This window comes from Fukomys damarensis, unplaced genomic scaffold (genome assembly GCF_012274545.1).
Source record: "Fukomys damarensis isolate Sample0158 unplaced genomic scaffold, DMR_v1.0_HiC HiC_scaffold_23, whole genome shotgun sequence".
In the NCBI taxonomy this organism is placed as follows: Eukaryota; Metazoa; Chordata; class Mammalia; order Rodentia; family Bathyergidae; genus Fukomys; species Fukomys damarensis.
This window is the reverse complement of record NW_022900935.1, coordinates 48,433,819-48,453,174: the sequence shown is the minus strand read 5'-3', so window position 1 is coordinate 48,453,174 and position 19,356 is coordinate 48,433,819. Positions and strand designations below refer to the sequence as shown.

General features: G+C 33.7%; 1 protein-coding gene across 1 annotated transcript in view; it reads right to left on the bottom strand.

The window, feature by feature from the left end:
• Efcab3 (EF-hand calcium binding domain 3) overlaps positions 1-19,356 on the bottom strand; it is a 215,970-nt gene that overhangs the window by 109,907 nt on the left and 86,707 nt on the right. Inside the window, 2 exon segments of the mRNA XM_019209488.2 lie at positions 6,638-6,691; positions 17,635-17,688. Coding sequence (XP_019065033.1) covers positions 6,638-6,691; positions 17,635-17,688 — 108 coding nt within the window.

Genomic DNA, 19,356 nt, shown 5'->3' with positions numbered 1-19,356 from the left:
ATATATATATATATACCTAGAATTGGAAGGTTTTTTTTGTTTTGTTTTTGTTTTTTAAAGACAGGGTCTCCCTATGTAGTTCAGACCAGCCTGAACTCACTACATAGCTCAGGCTGGCCTCAAACTCATGGTGATCCTCCTGTCTCAGCCTCCTAAGTGTTGGGTTTACAGATGTGCACCACCACACCCAGGTAGAATTGAATTATACATATCTAGCATGATTCTATGATATGCTTTTGTCCAATTTTAGTAAATAATGTTAAACTTTTTCTCCAAAGTGGTTGTGCCGATTTACATTACTAAAAGTAGTGTATGGTAGCTCTGAAGACAGAGATAGACTAAAATACAGTTATAGTAGGGATTTTCAGTACTCTGCTTTTAGTAATGGAGAGCGTCTCTAGACAGAAAATCAAAAAGGAAGCATTAGACTTGAACTACACTTTAGACAAAATAGACTCAAATGGTGCACACAAAACATTCCATCCAACAGCAAAATAATGTACATTCTTCTCAAGTGCACATAGAAAACTGTCTAGGACAGAGTATATGTCAGGCCACAAATTTAAATTCAAGAAGACTGAAATCATACTATCTTTCCAGTCACAATGTTATAACCCTGGGAATCAATAACAGCAAGCTTGGAAAATTCACAAATATATGGAAATTAAACAATGTGCCCCTGGTTACAGTAAATGGGTCAGTGAAAAAATTAAAAGAGAATTTAAAAAATGTCTTGAGACAATAAAAGTGGATACACAATATACCAAAATTTATGGGATACAAAATGCAATCCTAAGAAAAATTTATAGCAATATACATAAAAGAAGAAGTATGTTCTAAACAACCTTATGTTACACTACAGGGAACTAGGGGGAAGAAGAACTAAGCCCCCACTTAAAGGAAATAAAGTTGAGAGCAGAAATAAATGAGACTAGAAAAACAGTATAAAACATCAACCAAATTAAATTTGTTTTTCAAAAGGTAAAATAAATGGACAAACCTTTAGTTATATTAAGAAAAAAGAGAGATGTTTCAAATGTACAAAATGAAAAATAAAAAGGAGACATGTACACTGTAAGTGAAAGGATGGTAAACAACAATCCTTGTAACCAGAGCCCAAAAGTAAGCAAGAACAGCTATCCTCATTTCAGACAAAGTGGACTTCAAGCTAAACTGATCAGAAGAGACAAAGGATACTACATATTAATACATACTGGTAAAGGGAACAATTAAGCAGGAAGATAAAGCAATTGTAAATTGAATGTAGGGAGAACCAATCTCATAAAACAAAAACTACGGGGCATAAAAGGGTACAATAACATTCATACAATCATAATGGGGGACTTAATACCCCACTCTCATAAGCAGATAGGTCACCTAGACCAAAAAATGAACAAAGAAACGTCAGAGTTGAACCACACCATTAAAAAAAACAAAAAAAAAACGAACTTAACAGATATTCTGGAGAGTGTCTCATCCGACAACAGAATACACATTTTTCTTTTTAATAGCAGAGAGAGCTCCAAATATTTTAGGCCAAAAAGTATTCTTAAATAAATACAAAAGAATTGAAAAAAATCCTTTGCATTCTTTCGGATCATAGCAGAATGAACTAGAAATCAACAGCAAAGTAAACTACAGAAACTACCCAAACATATGAAGATTAAATCTTATGAATAATCAACAGGTTGCAGAAAAAAAATCAGGGAAGAAATTAAAATTTCCTAGAATCAAATGACAATGGCAGCATACATGCAAAAACCTATGGTATACAATGAAAGCAGTTCTAAGGAGGAAATACAGAAGAAACTTACCTCAGACTGATAAAAGCCATCTATGACGAATCCACTGTCAAAATCATAGTAAATGAGACAAAACTGAAGCATTAAATGGAAAATCCTGAAAGAATTCCCTCTAAAATCAGGAATAAGAGTGTCTATTCTCATCACTGTTTGTTTTTGTTTTTTTTCCAGTATTGGGAAACGAACTCTGGATCTTGCGCTTATGAGGCAGGCAGTGGTGCCACTGAGCTAAATCCCCAGCTCTACTCTCCTCATTCTTGTTCAATACAGTCTCAAAACTTTAGCCAGAGCAATTAGGCAAAAGAAATAAGTAAAAGAGATACAAATAAGAGAGAAAGAAAAAAGCCAAAGTATCATTTTTTAGCAGATAATATAATCCTTTATATAAAAAGACCCAGAAAACTCTTGAAAATAATAAAAAATCCAGCAAAGTGGCAGGATACAAAATTGACACCCAAAAATCAATAATATTCCTGTATATGTACCAAAAAATGAACCAACTGAAAAATAAATAAGGAAAAACTTGGTAATTAAAAAAATCAAATACCTAGGGATTAACCTATGATTCATCTTTTTAAACAATCTAATGTTTTCATAGTAACTTTTATGTGTGCAATTCAAAAACATCAGCAATGTCACTTGGCAACAATCCTTCATCCAAAGTTTTTGCATAGGCTCATGCCACAAAGACATTTCTGGAGTCCACTGTGGCAGATGAGAGGCAAACAGCAATCACAAAGCCAATCTAGGAGGGCTGGGGTTGTAGCTCAGTGGTGCTGTGCCTGCCTGGCAAGGGCAAAGTCCTGAGTTCGATTTCTGGTACTAACAAAAAAAGAAGACAATGAAGCCACTCTAGGATATTCACCCAATTCAGCAGGTCTATGGCTGCATGAACAAATAGAGGAACAATCACTACAGTGAACTCGAGTGAGCCAACAAGCAGGTGGGATCCTAGAATTTAGGGAGATCCTGTCTCAAAAAAAAGGTGGCTGAGGCGTGTAGCTTGCTGATTGTTTACCCCTGGGTTTGATTTCTAGTAACACACACACACACACACACACACACACACACACACACACACACACACACACACATAAAAAGGAAAAGAAAGTGAAAAATGAGGCCATCACCCGTCCCTAGTGCTTCTTGCTACCTAGGTTTGGAGAGTGCAGTTGTGAGAGATTTAAGTAGCTGCCTCCTTCTGTTCAGCCTCACTGCTGCTGCCCTTAGTGCCATGCTGGGTCATGTGGCTTCCCCTTGGAGACTGGTATTCACCAGGGGGTGGAAACTGCTTTTCCAGTCCTGCGGGCCCATTGGAACAGTCAGCTGAAGAGAGACCTTGAGGCCAGGAACTGAGAGTACTAGGGGCAGAGAGAGGTGGTTGGATTGGTGCTGGCTGCAGAGGGTGTAGCCGGAAGGCCACGTAGAGTCCTGGGGCTGAGACTCCCTAGGGGGAGTGGTGTGAGGGCCCTGCTGTCATCTGGAGGATAATGGAGACTCCTAATCATGGCAGACTAGAGGCACAGCACCGACAGGCTGCTCTGGGATGTTCATCCTAATCAACACAGCAAACACCTCTGCCCTACTCAGACATTCAGAATATACACCGAAGCACAGACTCTCGCCGACTCTATCTCCAACAGCATGAATCGGGGATTCCTGGAACGTGGACCCACAGCATAGACCACTTTCCAAGGCAAGGGGAGCAGGAGATGTGGCTCCAATTGTCCTCATCCCCCTTTGTAAAAACAAAACAAAATGACAAAACAAAAAAACACTGAGAGACTCGGACTCTGCTGAGCCCCACCAGTGACAGCTTTGCCTTGGCACTCACCTGTGATTATGAGGAGGCAGAATTCAGCCTGTAAACTACTTTGAGTACTTTGTCCTACTTGGAAAGTAGCCAAAAAGAGAACTCTGGGCCTACAAGACTTTTTGCAGGCATTTTAAATATCCAGTAATTGTCCCCATTATAAATAGCACCATGAGGGGGTGTTTTAATCCTGTTTTTTTCTTTGTTTGTTCGTTGGCCTTTTTTGTGTGGTGATTGGTGTTGGTGTGTGTATTAGTTTCTGCTCTTGCTTCTAGTGTTATGTGTTGCTTTATCATACTTCCCCATATCAATGCTTGTTTCATAGGGTTATCTAATTTTGTTTTGCTGTTAGTTCAATAACTGATTCAATCTTCCTTCCTCCTTTCCCACTTCCCATTCATGTTTCTTCTCTTATTTCTTTCTGTCCTTGCCTATTCTCTCTTCCTTCCTTTCTTCTTTCCTTCCTTCCTTTCTTTTCTTTCTTTCTCTCTTCTCTCTTTTTCTTTTTCTTTCTTCCATCCTCCCTTCCTTTTTTCTTTTGAGACAGGGTCTGGCTATATAGTTCAGGTAGCTGGCCTTGTATTCACTATGTAGCCTGGGCTAAGCTCAAACCCATGTTGATCCTCTTGCCTCAGCCTCCCAAGTGTTGGGATTACAGGTGTGTGCCACCATGCCTGGTGCGTGTTCTCTCTCTCTCTCTCCCTCTCTCCTCTCGCTTAGTACTGGGTACTGAAGAGTAAGCTCAATACTTTTGCACTGAACTATATTTTTATTGTGAAACACAGTCATGCTAAATTACAAAGTTGCCCAGATTGGGCTTGAATTTATGATCCTTATTCCTCAGCTTCCTAGAGTGCTGGGATTACAGACATGCACATGTGTGTGTGTGTGTGTGTGTGTGTGCGCGCGTTCATATATATAACTTATTTGAGTCATTTGATATTTTCTTGGGTAGTGAAATAGTAGAAATCCTTTTAAACAAGTTCTTTTTTATGTTAATACAGTTTGTTTTTTTTAATTGGTGATGCTATTGGTAGTTATTCTCTCCTCTCAAAGAAATGCTGGGGAACAGAGTGTGTACTTTTACACAGGGACATATCCACAGTCCAGGAAACATCACAAAGGGGAAGCCACTTACTAAAAAGACCCTCATAAAATTTTTTTTTAATTGGTGATGCTATTGGTAGTTATTCTCTCCTCTCAAAGAAATGCTGGGGAACAGACAGAGTGTGTACTTTTACACAGGGACATATCCACAGCCCAGGAAACATCACAAAGGGGAAGCCACTTACTAAAAAGACCCTCATAAAACAGTGGTAGAGACAGATATCTTGTCCAATCAGTTTGCAAACCTCAACACAAAAACACAAGAATCATGAGAAAACAAGGCAAAAAGATGCCTCCAAAAATTCAAAACTCTCCAATAAGTGATTCCCACAGATATTGAAGTAGATGAAATTCCAGATAATAAATTTAAAATATTTATAGTTATCAATCACTAAAAAGATTAGTGAGCTCACAGAGTTATTAATAAATAGCTGCACAAATTAAGGAAGACAGTTCACTAAAAAGATTAGTGAGCTCACAGAGTTATTAATAAATAGCTGCACAAATTAAGGAAGACAATGCAGGATGTGAAAGACCACTTCAGTAGAGACAGAGGATAAGAAAAAGAACCATGCAGAACACTTAGAAATGAAAACTTTCATTAGTCAAACAAAAAAACCACTTGAAGAACCAAGGAAAAAATCCACATGATCATCTCAATAGATGCAGAAAGAGCATTTGACAATGTCTAACACCCATTCATTATTAAAAAACCCACAGGAAATAGGAGTAGATTGTTTTTATCTCAATCACTACTCCTCTTCAACATAGTTCTGGAAACATTAGCCACAGCAATCAGATGAGAGAAATGAAAGGAATAGAATAGGACAGGAAGAAGTTAAATTATTATTATTTACAGATGACATGATACTCTTTATAGAAGACCCCAAAAAACTCCATCAAAAGACCCAATTCAGTAGTGTAGATGGATGCAAAGTTAATGCTAAAAAATCAATAGCATTCCCTCAGACAAATAAAAAACTCACTGAGAGAAAAATTAAGACCACACCTTTCACATTAGCTTAGAAAAAAAAGGAAATATCTAGGATTCAATCTAACAAAGAGAGTAAAAGACCTTTAAATTGACAACTACAGTATTCTGAAAAAGATTGAAGAGGATATTAAAAAAATGGAAAGATACCCCTTGTTCTTGGGTAGGAAGAACCAGTAGAGTGAAAATGGCCATACTTCCAAAGCTGTTATGCAGGTGTATGCAATCCCAATCAAAATACCAACAGCATACCTTCACAGAATTAGAGAAAACCATCCTAAAGCATTAATCTTTTCTCCTTTGAAAAGATGGTGAAAATTTAAAAAAGTAATAATTTGATATTTTTAAAGAGGTTCATAATAAGCTATGAAAGTATAGTGTTTAATATTTACAATAGTTTATATGGCTGCATTCTCAATTTGGGGTTAAGGAGTAAAGGCAATATGGGATATGCAAATAGAATGTGTCAATATAAGTCAAAGCAAACATCCTATAATAGTAATACAATGAAGGCTCTCTCAATGTTAAGGATAGTGTGCAGAATGAAATCTCATTAACAAATTGAACAACGAGTTGCCAACAGTTAGAATTCTAGTAATAATTATACTGGCATATCCTGGATCAGTCACAAAAACATTATCTTGAGCTTTGCAAAATTTTATCTAACTTATGAATGTGCTTACCGAATATATAGCTATTTAATATGCACCTAAGATATATTTATAAGTGAAAAAAATAACTCTAAGGTACATAGGACTTATCAAGACTAAATCCTATGTTTTTTATAGAGATAAAGATAAAAAATTTTATTAGGCAGAAATATTTCACAATAACTGTCTAAAAGAATATCAACAATTTGGAAATAGCATCTAAAATATAAGTTACTGTAGAACATTAGAGTATATTGGTGTTATAAAAACTCACCTGTAAAATCTTTCATTCTCAATATCACAGTTTTCAGATCAATTTTCCCATCAACTGGAAGAAACACAGCAGTTATAGACCATCAGTATGAGACTACTATTTCTACATTCCCCACCTCTAACACCACAAAAGCAAGGCTGATATCCTCTTAATTTTAGTTCTAGACTATTACATTATATTTTTGTATAATATTTATTTAGATATAAGTTCTTGATGTTATGTTCTCTACTTTGTTTCATGCATCCCTCTATTTCCTTTAGTATTTGTTTTTCTTTTTATTAGACTACATATTCTAGAATTTATTTAGAAAAAAATCTGTGAGTAGTAAACTTTTATGTTTTTATATGTCTGGAAGTGTCTATTTTATCCTAGAATATTGGGGGTTCAAAGTTACTTTTTCTCTAGTACTTTGAAGACAATATTTTTCTATTTCTTCATGAATCCTATGTTGATAATATGAATCTGTATCTTTAATATTTTGTGTGTAATCTTTTTTTCTCCTTTCAACTATTCATAGATTTCTTTGTCCTTGATGTTATGAAAAACTTCAAGAGTGTTTAGGCATATGTTGGAAAAAGTTTCACCCTGATCAATACCCAGTGATCTCTTTGAATCTAATACTGTGAGAAACAATGAAGAGAAATAAGTGATAACACATGAGTTATTCTAGAGGAATACTGATTGTACAAAACAAACCAAAAAAAGTTGGGTAAGGAGATAACTGAAGTCAATTATATGCCAAGAATCTTGCAGTATCTTGGATAAGAATCAAAGTCCAGTAAAATGTGGGATTATGAAAAATAAAGAACACATGTTGTAATTTCTAGCATAACCTTTAAAACTCCATAGAAACAGAAAAAAATGATAAAAACATAAAAGGAAAGCAAGATTGCAAAGAATATTGAACAAGTGATATAAAGAAAGGAACTGAGTAAAAGTAGATTTAAATACAAATGTCAGTAACTTCAGAATGACTATTACAATATAAAATATAAATAATAGATTCAGACTGTAACACTTTGTTTGTTCATGATTTTTTGTATTTCTTTATGAGAGATTAACCTGTGTTTTTGCTTTTCTGTGTTCTCTTTAAGTTTTCATACCAAGATTAGGCTAAATCAAATTGGGAGATGTTTTTTCTTTTTTCTGTTCTTTGAACATTTGAGTGAGATAGGCATTAGTTTTTATTAATACTTTAGGTAAAATTCACCAAGGAAGTTGTTATGGCTTGTATCTTGATGTCACTCCAAAGCCTCGTGCTCATAGGTGGAGCTTTTTGAAGTTGGCTGGATCTAGGTTTTACGAATGTGGATTAAGGTGGTATGAATATGGATTAAGGGTATAATAACTAAATTAGTCCACATATTGGTGTGGATAACGGGATGGCCTACCCTGGGTGTAAGTGCAACCACCCATAAGGATTATAGCCTGGATGGAATAAAAGGGGAAAGGAGGCTTGCTGCTGCTTTATTGATTTGCTGCTTTGCTGCTTTCTGTCTCCCATGTCATGAACTATTTTTCCTCTGTGTTGCCTCTCTGCCATGCCACCTGCCCTGGAGCCAGATAACTATAGACTGAAACCTCTACAAACTGTGAGATGAAATAAACCTTTCCTCTAACTTATGGGTGTCAGGTACTGTGTTTCAGGAATGAGAAAAGTAACTAAGACAGAAGTGATGTAGGTTTCTAAAACTTGAAAATTTATATTTATCTGAAATTTAAAGATTCAGAGAGGATGAAAGGAAAAGAATAGGCAGATTTTATGCCAACAAAGAAGAAAAGTAAAATATCATAGATTAATTTCATATAAAATAGGCTTTAAAAACAAAAGCACTGCAGAGATAATAAAAGAAGTTTCAATTCACCAGGAAAATGTAAACATATGCATCTATATCTGATCTTAAAATAACCATAAACAAAGAAATTTGCAAAATCTCAATGAGAAATGAAAAATTCAGAATTAGAATGAGAGATGTAACACATTTTTCTCAGTAGTTAACAAAACAAGCAGAGAAAAGTCATTCAGGCTATAGAAAGTTTGAACAAAAATTTAAGCTTGATTTAATGAATATATAGATAATATTGCAACTAATATTTCAGAATGTAGTTTTTTCAAGCATATAGGGAATATTTATGCAAAATTTGTACTATATACTGGATTTAAAATCTTAATGAATTTAAAAGGAATGCAAATAAATAATAAAAATATTAAGAAAACAGTTTCATTTATTACAGCATCAAAAGAATAACTCATCAAAGAATACATTTAACAAAAGTATTGAACTCATACTCTGAAAATTACAAAAAGGATTGTGAAAAAACATCCAATAAGACCTAACAAAATGCAAAGAGATCCTATTATCATTAATATTTTTAAGGTCATAAACCCTGACCCCCCTCTTACATATTAATCTAGAAATTCAAGACAGTCCTTATCTAAATCCCAATGGAATTTTTAGCAAATTTGAAGAGCTGTTCTTAAAATTTATATGAAAATGCAAGAACAGAATTTCAGATTTATACTCCCCATTCAAAATTTATAACTTAGAGCACTTATAATAGTAACCAGATTAGTGGGGCACTAATATATACCTAGACATATGTATCAGTGAAAGTGAACTGAGAGTCTGGGAGTAATTCTTACATTTATTGTCAATTGATTTTAACTTTTAATTTACATATGATTATACATATTTACAGCATATAGTGTGATATTTAAATCTATCTATCTATCTATCTATCTATCTATCTATCTATCTATCTATCTACAGTGGAATGATCAGATCTGGATAATGGGTATGTCTATCCCCACAAACATTTATCATTTATTTGTGTTAGGAAGAGTCAAAGTCCTATTAGCTATATTAAAATATTCAATTAGATGTTGTTGATAGTTAAATCTACTATGCTACTGAACATTAGACTTATTACTCCTACTCCATTTCATACCTGTATCTACTAACTGTTCTCTCTCCATATCTTCCCCCCATCTAGTCTCATTCTCTGGGAACTACTATTCTATTCTGTCCCCACTCTTATGAGATGAAGTTTTTTAGATTTCACAGAGGTATGAGAACATTGTACGTATGACTTATTTCATGTTACATAATGGACTCCCCAGTTCCATATACATTTCCACAAATGATGGGATTTCAGTATTTTTTATGTCTGAATACTTCATGATGTATATATGCCACATTTTATTATCCATTTATCTGTCTCTGGGAGCATAGGTTGACTTCATACCCAGGCTGTGATACAGAGAGCTGCAATGAACCTGAGAGTTCAGAAATCTCTTTGATGTACTCATTTTCTTTTCCTTGGATATATACCTAGTAGTGAAATTGCTGGGTACATCTATTTTTTGGGCTTTTGCAATTTATTTTAGGGTGGGAGTGATGGTTTTGACTTCAATTGATTTCCTACTCTTTTCTAATACTCTTGTTTATTTTTAAACAAATATACATATATATATATATATAATAAGTAGCTAGAGATGATTCCTACAATTTTAATAAACAAATATCTGTATAAACATACCGTATGTGTATGTAATATCACTATGATCATACACATGTATAATTACATACACACATATGTAATTGTTGAATAAGCCTCAGTCACATGAATTTATCATTTTTCATGGTGCTATAGGGATATGAGTGCATTATAAAATACTATGTTGGCCACCTTGTATCACAGAATTTTTCTAAATATATAGCTATTAGAGTTGCATGGCTTGATATGAACATCGCCCCTGGGGACCACCTACACCTTACATTTCTATCTACCTATGAGAACTAGAGTTTCACTTTCCACATCTATAGAATGAGGGAATGTTGGAAAACATTCTCAACTTCTTTCCAGGTGTGATAATCTATGCTCTTGTTATTCACCACAGGGGGTTGATCTGGTGGATAATTATGTTTAATATTAATTTTATCGTCTATCCAGTGGTGTTTCAGAGTTCTGTTTTCCTTGCATCCTTACCAACATTTGTTATTGTTTGTTTCTGATTAACAGATTCTAAGTGGAGTGAAATGATGTCTCATTGTGGTTTTGACTTTCATTTACCTGGTAATTAGTAATGTAGAGCATTTTTTCACATACTTTATTGGTCATTAGTATATTATCTTTTGAGAAATACCTATTCAGGTAATTTGCCTATTTTAAATTTTATTATTATTATTTGCTGTTGAGTTATTTATATATTCTGTACATTAATCCTTTGCCAGATGAATAGTTTGAAAATATTTTCTCATATATTGTAGGTTGTCTTTTCATTGTATTGATTTTTTTTCTTTTTATTGAGTTGATTGGTACATTCTAGGTATACAGTACAGTTACATTCATTACTGGGATCTTGCACCTTTACATGACAGGTCTTGGTTCTCATTTTTACCCCTTGTCCCTGCCCTCCCTTCACCCCCTCCTCCCCTCCCCATTATGTTGATTTTTTTCTTTGCTGTACAGAAGCATTTTAGTTTGAGATAATCCTACTTCTCACAATTTCTGTTTTGATACCAGTGCTTTTGAGGTCATATTAAAAATAACAACCCTGTCTAAAACAATGTACTGAAGTATTTTCTTTAAGTTTTCTTTTAGAAATTTCATAGTTTTTGGTCTCATATTTAAGTCTTTGATCCATTTGAGTCAATTTTTTAAATTGATTTTGTATATAATAAGATATAGGTGTTTAGTTTCATTGTTTTGCTTATGGATTCTGAGTTTTTATAACACCATTTATTGAAAGGACAATTGTTGCCAGTGTTTGGTTGTTTGTGTCTTTGTGAAAAATCATTTGGTTTTAAGTATGTGGATTTATTTGTGGATTTTAAAAAATTCATTTCCATTGGTCTTTGTTTTTAAGCCAGTACCATGCTGTTTTGGTTAATATAGCTTTGTCACATATTTTCAAGTCAGGTTTTGTGATGTCTTCAGTTTTTTTCCTCCAAGATTGCTTTGGCTCTTTGGGATCTTTCCTGATACCAAATATAACTGGTATTTTGAAAGGACTTGCATTCTTTTTGTAAATTCCTTTGAGTATTAGGGACATTTTAACATGATCAACTCTTTCAATCCAGTATTGTAGTTGGCTTTCAATTTTCTTGTTCCATCTTCAATTTCTTTCATCAGCGTTTTATAATTTTCATTGTAGACATTTTTATTTCCTTTGTTTTATTACTAGGTACTTTAGTTTTCTTGTAGCTACTATAAAGGGGATAGCTTATTGATTTCTTCTTTAGATATTGCTATTGGTATAAAAATGTTACTGGCTTTTGTATTAATCTTTTATCCTGTCAACTTTACTAAATTTATTAGTTCAAACTCTTTCTTGGTGGAGCCTTTAGGCTTTTTTTTTTGGTACCAGGGATTGAACTCGGGTCCTTGTGCTTGCAAGGCAGGCCGCCAAACCACTGAGCTAAATCTCCAGCCCTAGGCTTTTCTACATATCAGATTATATTGTCTGGAAACAGGGATAGTTTTTTTTCTTCTTTGCATTTGGATGTCTTTAAGTTTTTTCTCTTGCTAAATTGCTTTGGCTAGCACTTCCATACAATGTTGGATAAAAGTTATGAAAGCTAGCATCCTTATTTTGTTTTAGATCTTAGAGAGAGTGCTGCCAACTTTTTTTCTGGTTCACTAGGAGTTCCTCTGGGTCTGTCACATATGGCCTTAGTTGTGTGTAGGTACCTTCCTTCTATACTAAATTTATTTATTTTTATCATGAAAGGATTTATTTTAGAGCCATTCTAGTGACAAATTCCCTCAGCTTTTACTTGTCTGAGAAAGATTTCTGAAGGATAACTTTTTTGATTATTTTAATCTGTCTTTTTTGTGCATTTATTGTGATTTATTATTCTCTGTCAAAAGTATTTTCACCATATTTATTTTTTACTTTGATGTTTCTAATTTATTTAGTGACTATAATTTTGGTGCTAATTTTGCTACTTTAAATATGCAATTTACCTTTTATTTGCAGGCTATGAACACTATTTACATTTTTTAACTCTAATTTTATTGAATCTATTGAAATTGTTTGGTTGTATGAAGTAATTATAAAAAAAAAAACTTTGGTTTTCCTTGGGTTTTCTACTAGAAAGGTGTATTTATCTTTTATATGTTATCTTCCTTCCATTTTATGTTGCTTCCTTCCATTTTTTCTTTTTCATTTTTTCTTTTATGGGTTAGTGCTAAAATTGTTCCCATGTCCTTTCTTTTCATCTTGCTATGCTTTAGCAGCTTTGCCCCATCTTCCTTTTATTCCTAACAGTTAGTGTAGCTTTTTATTGTCCTTTCTATGGTATCTGAAACCGGTTTGCTTTGCACTGTGAGAAGTACTTGAAAAAAATGATTATACTCATTTTCACTGTAATCTAAGGAAGGAGAAATGTGTGGAAACTCAAACCTGCTATCCTGAGGTTTGATTTCATGATTCAATAGGGTTCATTGCTCTTGTACCTTCAATAAAGGGGAATAAATGCTGGTAAGAATATTTAAGTAAACCCCAGATTTGTTCAAGACATGACGCTCTTGGACTTCCCATGTGACTCCCCATTCTTCGTATAACTATGAAGCTTTTACTTCCATTAATTAATGAATGATATACATTGTTAATTTCCTTTCTTTTACTAATTTCTCTCTAGCAGTCTTTTCTACTCTTCCTAGAGGTGAAAAGAGAGAGAAAAAAGTTACCTATTCAAATTGCTTTGCCCTAGATCTGGGCATTCTAGTGAGAATTCACTTAATGTCAAAGTTCATCAATGAGGAACCTAGGTTCGTTGTACTGCTGCTTCTACTCTCTAATTTTTTATTTCATTGTTTGTCTTAAAAAATTTATGGCATTAGGTTGGCTGCTTTGTTTGGTTGGTGTTGAATTTTCTTTCCTGAATTTTTCCTCTTTTATTTTTGTTATTCACTTCATGTATCAGAGGGAAGGAAAATTTGATGAGTTTTTATTCCTTTTTTTGTCTTAAGTCAGAGCTCTCTAGACCACTTTAGATAGCATTAAAATAAACAATTCCTTGAAGATTTGAAAAAATTTACTTTTCAAACTAAAGGCCTATCACCCTTACTGCAAGATTTGAAAAAATTTACTTTTCAAACTAAAGGCCTATCACCCTTACTGCAGTTATGGGTACTAAGGAAGAGTTGATAGTTTTTTTTCCAACTACCATTATTAATCTAGCTTTTTTCATATCCTGATAAATAGGTGTTGGTAAATTATTTTTCCTCTGGAAATATATTCATTTTATTAATATATTTAAAATTCAAATCTTATTATAATAGTATTATTATGCTAATTGTTTGCATCTATATCTTTTAAAAATTTCTTATATGTTTTTCTCTATCCTGCTAGTCTATTTCAGGAGAGTAGTCTATGTATTCAAAATATACATATTTTGAATAATTATGAATCAATTTTTTTTTTTTTTTGTACCGGGGACCGAACTCAGGTCCTTGTGCTTGCAAGGCAGGCAGCGGAACCACTGAGCTACATCTCTGGCTTATGAATCAATTTTAATAGTTCTTCATCAAAGGGAGTTCTTTTTCTTCATGTACCATTTAATGTTTCTATTAAATATTTCTTATTCTACCTTCTCTTTATTCTTTAACTTGAGAATGGGCTCTTTGCCCAATTTTACCAATTTTTCTTAAACATTTAATGGACTTCGGATTAAAAAATGGGGAGGATTTTTGCTACAAGCTTTTCAAAATGTCCTATTGATAGCACATAGGCACTATCATTGATCTGTGGATTCTGTCAAATCAAAGCTGTCCTCAAAGAAATACATTTATCTATAATGCTCACCATCAACTGGTAAGTTTTGTGAAAAATCTTCAAGTTCTTTGTGTGAAAGCTGAATCTCCATATTTTCCAGAAATGTATTCAGGTTATTCACATCAACTTTTCCTCCGTAGTATAAAGAAAAACACTTTTAAAAGAAAATAAAATGCAAAAGTCCTTATTAATTAATGTGTGTTACAGTTATCATTTTAATCATGAGGACTAGGTCTTCCTGAGGATAAGGAGAGTCAGTGTTAAAACTAGGGGTAAAATCTTATTCTCTGACTATATTTTTTGCTCATATCAATATGCTGAAAATGGTAAAATGAGGTGGGTAATTTCCAGGAAACTATGGCATTATATACATAATATCCATAGCATTATATACCTAATATCCATAAATACTGGGAATATACATATGTGAGAGTTTTAATGTAATAAAAGACATCATATAAATAAAAAGAGTAACATATCTTATGTGCTTTCTCACCACAATTTGCACTCATTTTAATAGTTTTTATACCATCCAGCAACCTTTTTTTATATACTTTTCCTTCAGCTGTTAAAAAAGACATAATTGAGGTTAGGGAACAATAATAAAGATCTGCCTAAATAATAAGATGCCTAAGTTCTCCCAATCTTTTAGTTTTAAAAAGATAGACTTATTTATGGTTTTGTCTGAAATTTATCTAATTTCCTCAGGAGAATTCTTTAATGAGACAAATCTGTTTCACTCTTGCACAACAAGCAATGATTATTGGCTTGCAACTTTTGAAACACATATCCCATATGATTTATTTTTTTTAATCTTGGCCTTATGTCCTTTGCTATTTCCTTTTTATTTTCTTTCTGTACTCATACACGCTAATGCAAGCAAAGACAACAGCAAACTACTAGCAGGAATGAGAAAAACAGTTATTATTTACTAATAAGAAATAAATGACTTAGATTTTCTTTGGCAAATATCTAGTAATTCAAAAAGTTTTTAAAAAGTGATTTAAAAGATTAAATACTTTGGTACCACTTTGAAGAAAAGCTGAAAATCAAGTACTCTAAAGCCCTTTGAAGAAAAGCACTGTATATATTTGAAATAGTTACCATCAAGTGGTAGAGTTTTTATTAAATGTGAACATTCCCTATCTGTGAATTCAACTTTCATATCTTTCAAAGTATTCTGTAGCTCACTGATATCTATCTGCTCTCCTAGAAAAAAACAAAGGGTGATAAGAACACAAAATAGTGACTTCATACACTAATTGGATAATAGCTAAAACTTGGAAACAGCCCATTTGTCTATCAGTTGGAAACTGGATAAAGATGTGGTTTTTCTATAAAATGGAATACTACTCAGCCATAAAGAGTGAGAAATTAGATTCATTCATAGGAAAATGGATACATATTGAGGATATACTCCTAAGTGAAATAAATAAGTCACATATGTGTAAATACCAAATAGTTTCTCTGGTGTGAAAAACTATAATGGTATATAAGATCTAAATGATATAATTGACAATGTGAAATAGGAAGAAAAGGGCTAAAAGTGTAGGGAAAGTGGGAAGGGTAGGGGAAAGGTAATAAGTGAAAAACATATACGAGAAAATACAAAAATGGAAATAAAGTGTTTGTAAATGGGGAGGGGAGGAGGGGGTGAAGGGAGGGCAGGGACAAGGGGAAAAAATGAGAACCAAGACCTGTTATGTAATGGTACAAGATCCCAATGATGAATGTAAATGTACTATATACCTAAAATGTACCAATAAACTCAATGAGGAAAAAAATTCAAATTTAGTACTTTAATTATGTAAACAGGTAAAAGTAAAGTAAATAATAACTTAGTTTCCTTTTTTATTTTCCTTCTTCATCCCTTTGCAGTGCTGGAGATTGAAACCAAGTCTTCTTGCCTGCTAGGCAGGGACTCTTCCATTGATTTACTTCCCCCACCCAAGTTCCTTTCTTACAAAAACAAAAATTTAAGTATTTCTCCTGGTAGTTTTGAAGTTGTCATATTGGTAGCTGCATAATATGAAGCACATAAATTTCATTTAGAAAATTATTTAGGTTACATGCCTTATATTAATTAACTATTAAATATACATAAAGTATACATAAGTATATATAGTATACATACATATAGTATACATAAAGATGTGTTTATTTAGGTTACATGCCTTATATTAATTAACTATTAAATATACATAAAGTATACATAAGTATAGTATACATAAAGATGTACATAGTAAATGCTTGTTAGAAATTATATTTCAAATTTGGACCTGGCTACTATTACCCTAATATCAAGTATATGCCAAGAAAAGAAAACTACAAGCCAGGTGCCAGAGGAGAGGGGCGCAACATAAACAAGTAGATCAATGCTAAAGACCCACCAAAATTCTCTTAGAACTGACAAATTCAGCAAAGTGGTAGGATGTAAAAGCTGGCATACAAAATTTGGTAGCTTTTCTTTACAATGATAATTAACTGGCTGAAAAAGTAGTAAAAACTTCATTTTCAGTAGCCTCAAAAATAGTTTATAGTAGGGCCTGGGCTTTAGCTCAGCAGCACAGTGCCTGCCTGGCAAGCATGAGGTTCTGAATTCGATCCCCGGTACCCTGCAAAAGCTAAGAATAAACCTAATTAAGGAGGTAAAAGACCTCTATAATGAAAATTTTAAATGCTGAAGAAAGAAATTGAGGAAGACACTAGGAAATGGAAAGACCTCCCATGTTCATGGTTGGGGAGAATTAATATTGTTAAAATGGTCATACTTCTGAAAGTATAGACACAATCAATCCTATCAAAACACCAATGTCATTCTTACAGACCTAGAAAATAATTCTAAAATTTGTATAGAAGCACAAAAGACCCAGAATAGCCAAAAATAATCCTGAGCAAAAAGAGCAATGCCAGAAGCATCACAATACCTGATTTCAAAATATACTGTAGAGTTAGTATAAAAAAACCATAGTATTGATACAAAAAGAGACACATAGATGGTATCACAGTTATTATTCAAAATTTGAAATATCTTAAATTTGGTGCAAACATCTGTTACAAAAAGATTTGTTACAAAAGCACTGATGTTCCAAAGCAGGTAGAAGAAAATGTTTTAATTAATGAAAGGTTAAAATGGCAAAATTAACAAAAGAATGAAAATATGGTAAGAAACATCATTAAAACAGTGTAAAGAATTAAGTGACTTTTCACTTACCTAAAACAGTAGTCAATTCTTTCATCAATTGATTTATTTTGATTTTTCCTTCAGCTATAAGACAAGGCAAAATTTGAACACTGATAAGGTCAAACTCAGAAAAGAATGCATAGAACATTACTTAAATTATGAAATACAGTATAAACGAAATTATCATTATATATTGACCTTTTAAAGTTTACAATTCTTGGAATTTAATGGATAAATCTATTAGGTGCAGTAGAGACTAAGATTGCTCATACCATATTCTATCTTAGAGAAAATATTCTCTCAAGTCCTTTGGAGGCACTGTTTCTAATTCCACGTTTCTCTTGGAGTAGCCAATAACAAAGATGATAAAAATCATTGTTTATGGTATTATGTTATTTTCTAAAACTGGATACAGATGATGCATGAAGGAGAAAAGAATCAATGAAAAACATAATGTGTGGTAAACTAATGATTTTCATTCTTGCTTAAGGAGAAAATGCCATATAGGGAGAGCAGAAAGAAGACTTAAGAGAGGCTCTCTGGAGTCAGCACAGACCCATTTAATGGCCATTTGGACTATGGTTTTCATTATGGAAATCTTTCACTTCTTTTATTAGGTGAATTCCTAAGTATTTAATTTTTCTTAAAGCTATTGTGAATGGCATTGTTTTCCCAATTCTTTCACTATTGGTGTACAGAAACACTATTAATTTTTCTGTGCTGATTTTGTGTCCTAGTAACTTGCTAAATTTATTAGCTCTAGGAGTCTTTAGGTTGAATTATTTGGGTCATCTATGTTATATATATCTTTTATTTCTTTCTTTTGCTTCTGAGTTGGTGCCACATGAATATCCTCTCTTGGCCTAGGGTGTGTAGGGGCTTCCTTTGCTGACACTGGGTGGTGGGTAGTGGGTGGGATGTTTCAGGGACACAGTGTTACCTGGTGTTGGGAAGATGATGGGGGCATTGTCTGATTTTGTGTTGCTGGCTTTCTCTTTCCATGCATGGTTTCCTCCTCCAGGTGGGAGAGACAGTAGGTAGGGAGGCTGGAAGTCTGGCCTCTGCAGTGCTGTCACCTTTCAACAGACTGTTCCAACCACTCCCAAGATGGCACGTCCAACGGCTAAAGGTGTGAGTGGATGTGCAGATCACTTCCCATTTTCAACAATCCAGATATTGGTTCAATATAAAAAATTCCTCTTTCAGGTTAATTTTCTGCATCTGGGTATAGCGGCTTCCCGTCTCAAATACCTACGTTACTGGATATCTGATCTCTCAGCTTTTTCATTGCATTTCCTTCTCTAATTGGCCGTGTTAGAAAGTCTCTACTGAGATATTTTGAAGAGGGGAAAAAATGAGGGGCATAAATAGCCCAAGATAATGTGGATTATTGTCTGATTAACTGTGGGTGGATAATTATAGCATAGAAATTTTTTTCAGCTTTAACTGAGTTTATTGGTACATTTTAGGGATACAGCACAGTTGCATTCATTGTTGGGATCATGTACCTCTACATGACAAGTCTTGCTTCTCATTTTTTCCCCTTACCTCTGCCCTCCCTTCACCCCCTCCTCCCCTCCCCATCTACAAACACTTTATTTTCATCCTCTCACATTTTTTTCTTTTCCCTTTTTACTCTTCCCCTATCCATCCCACCTTCCCTACACCTTTAGCTCCTTTCTTCCCATTTCTAAATGTCAGTAATCTTATTAGAATCTTATGCATTGTTGCAGATTATTCACACCAGGGAAA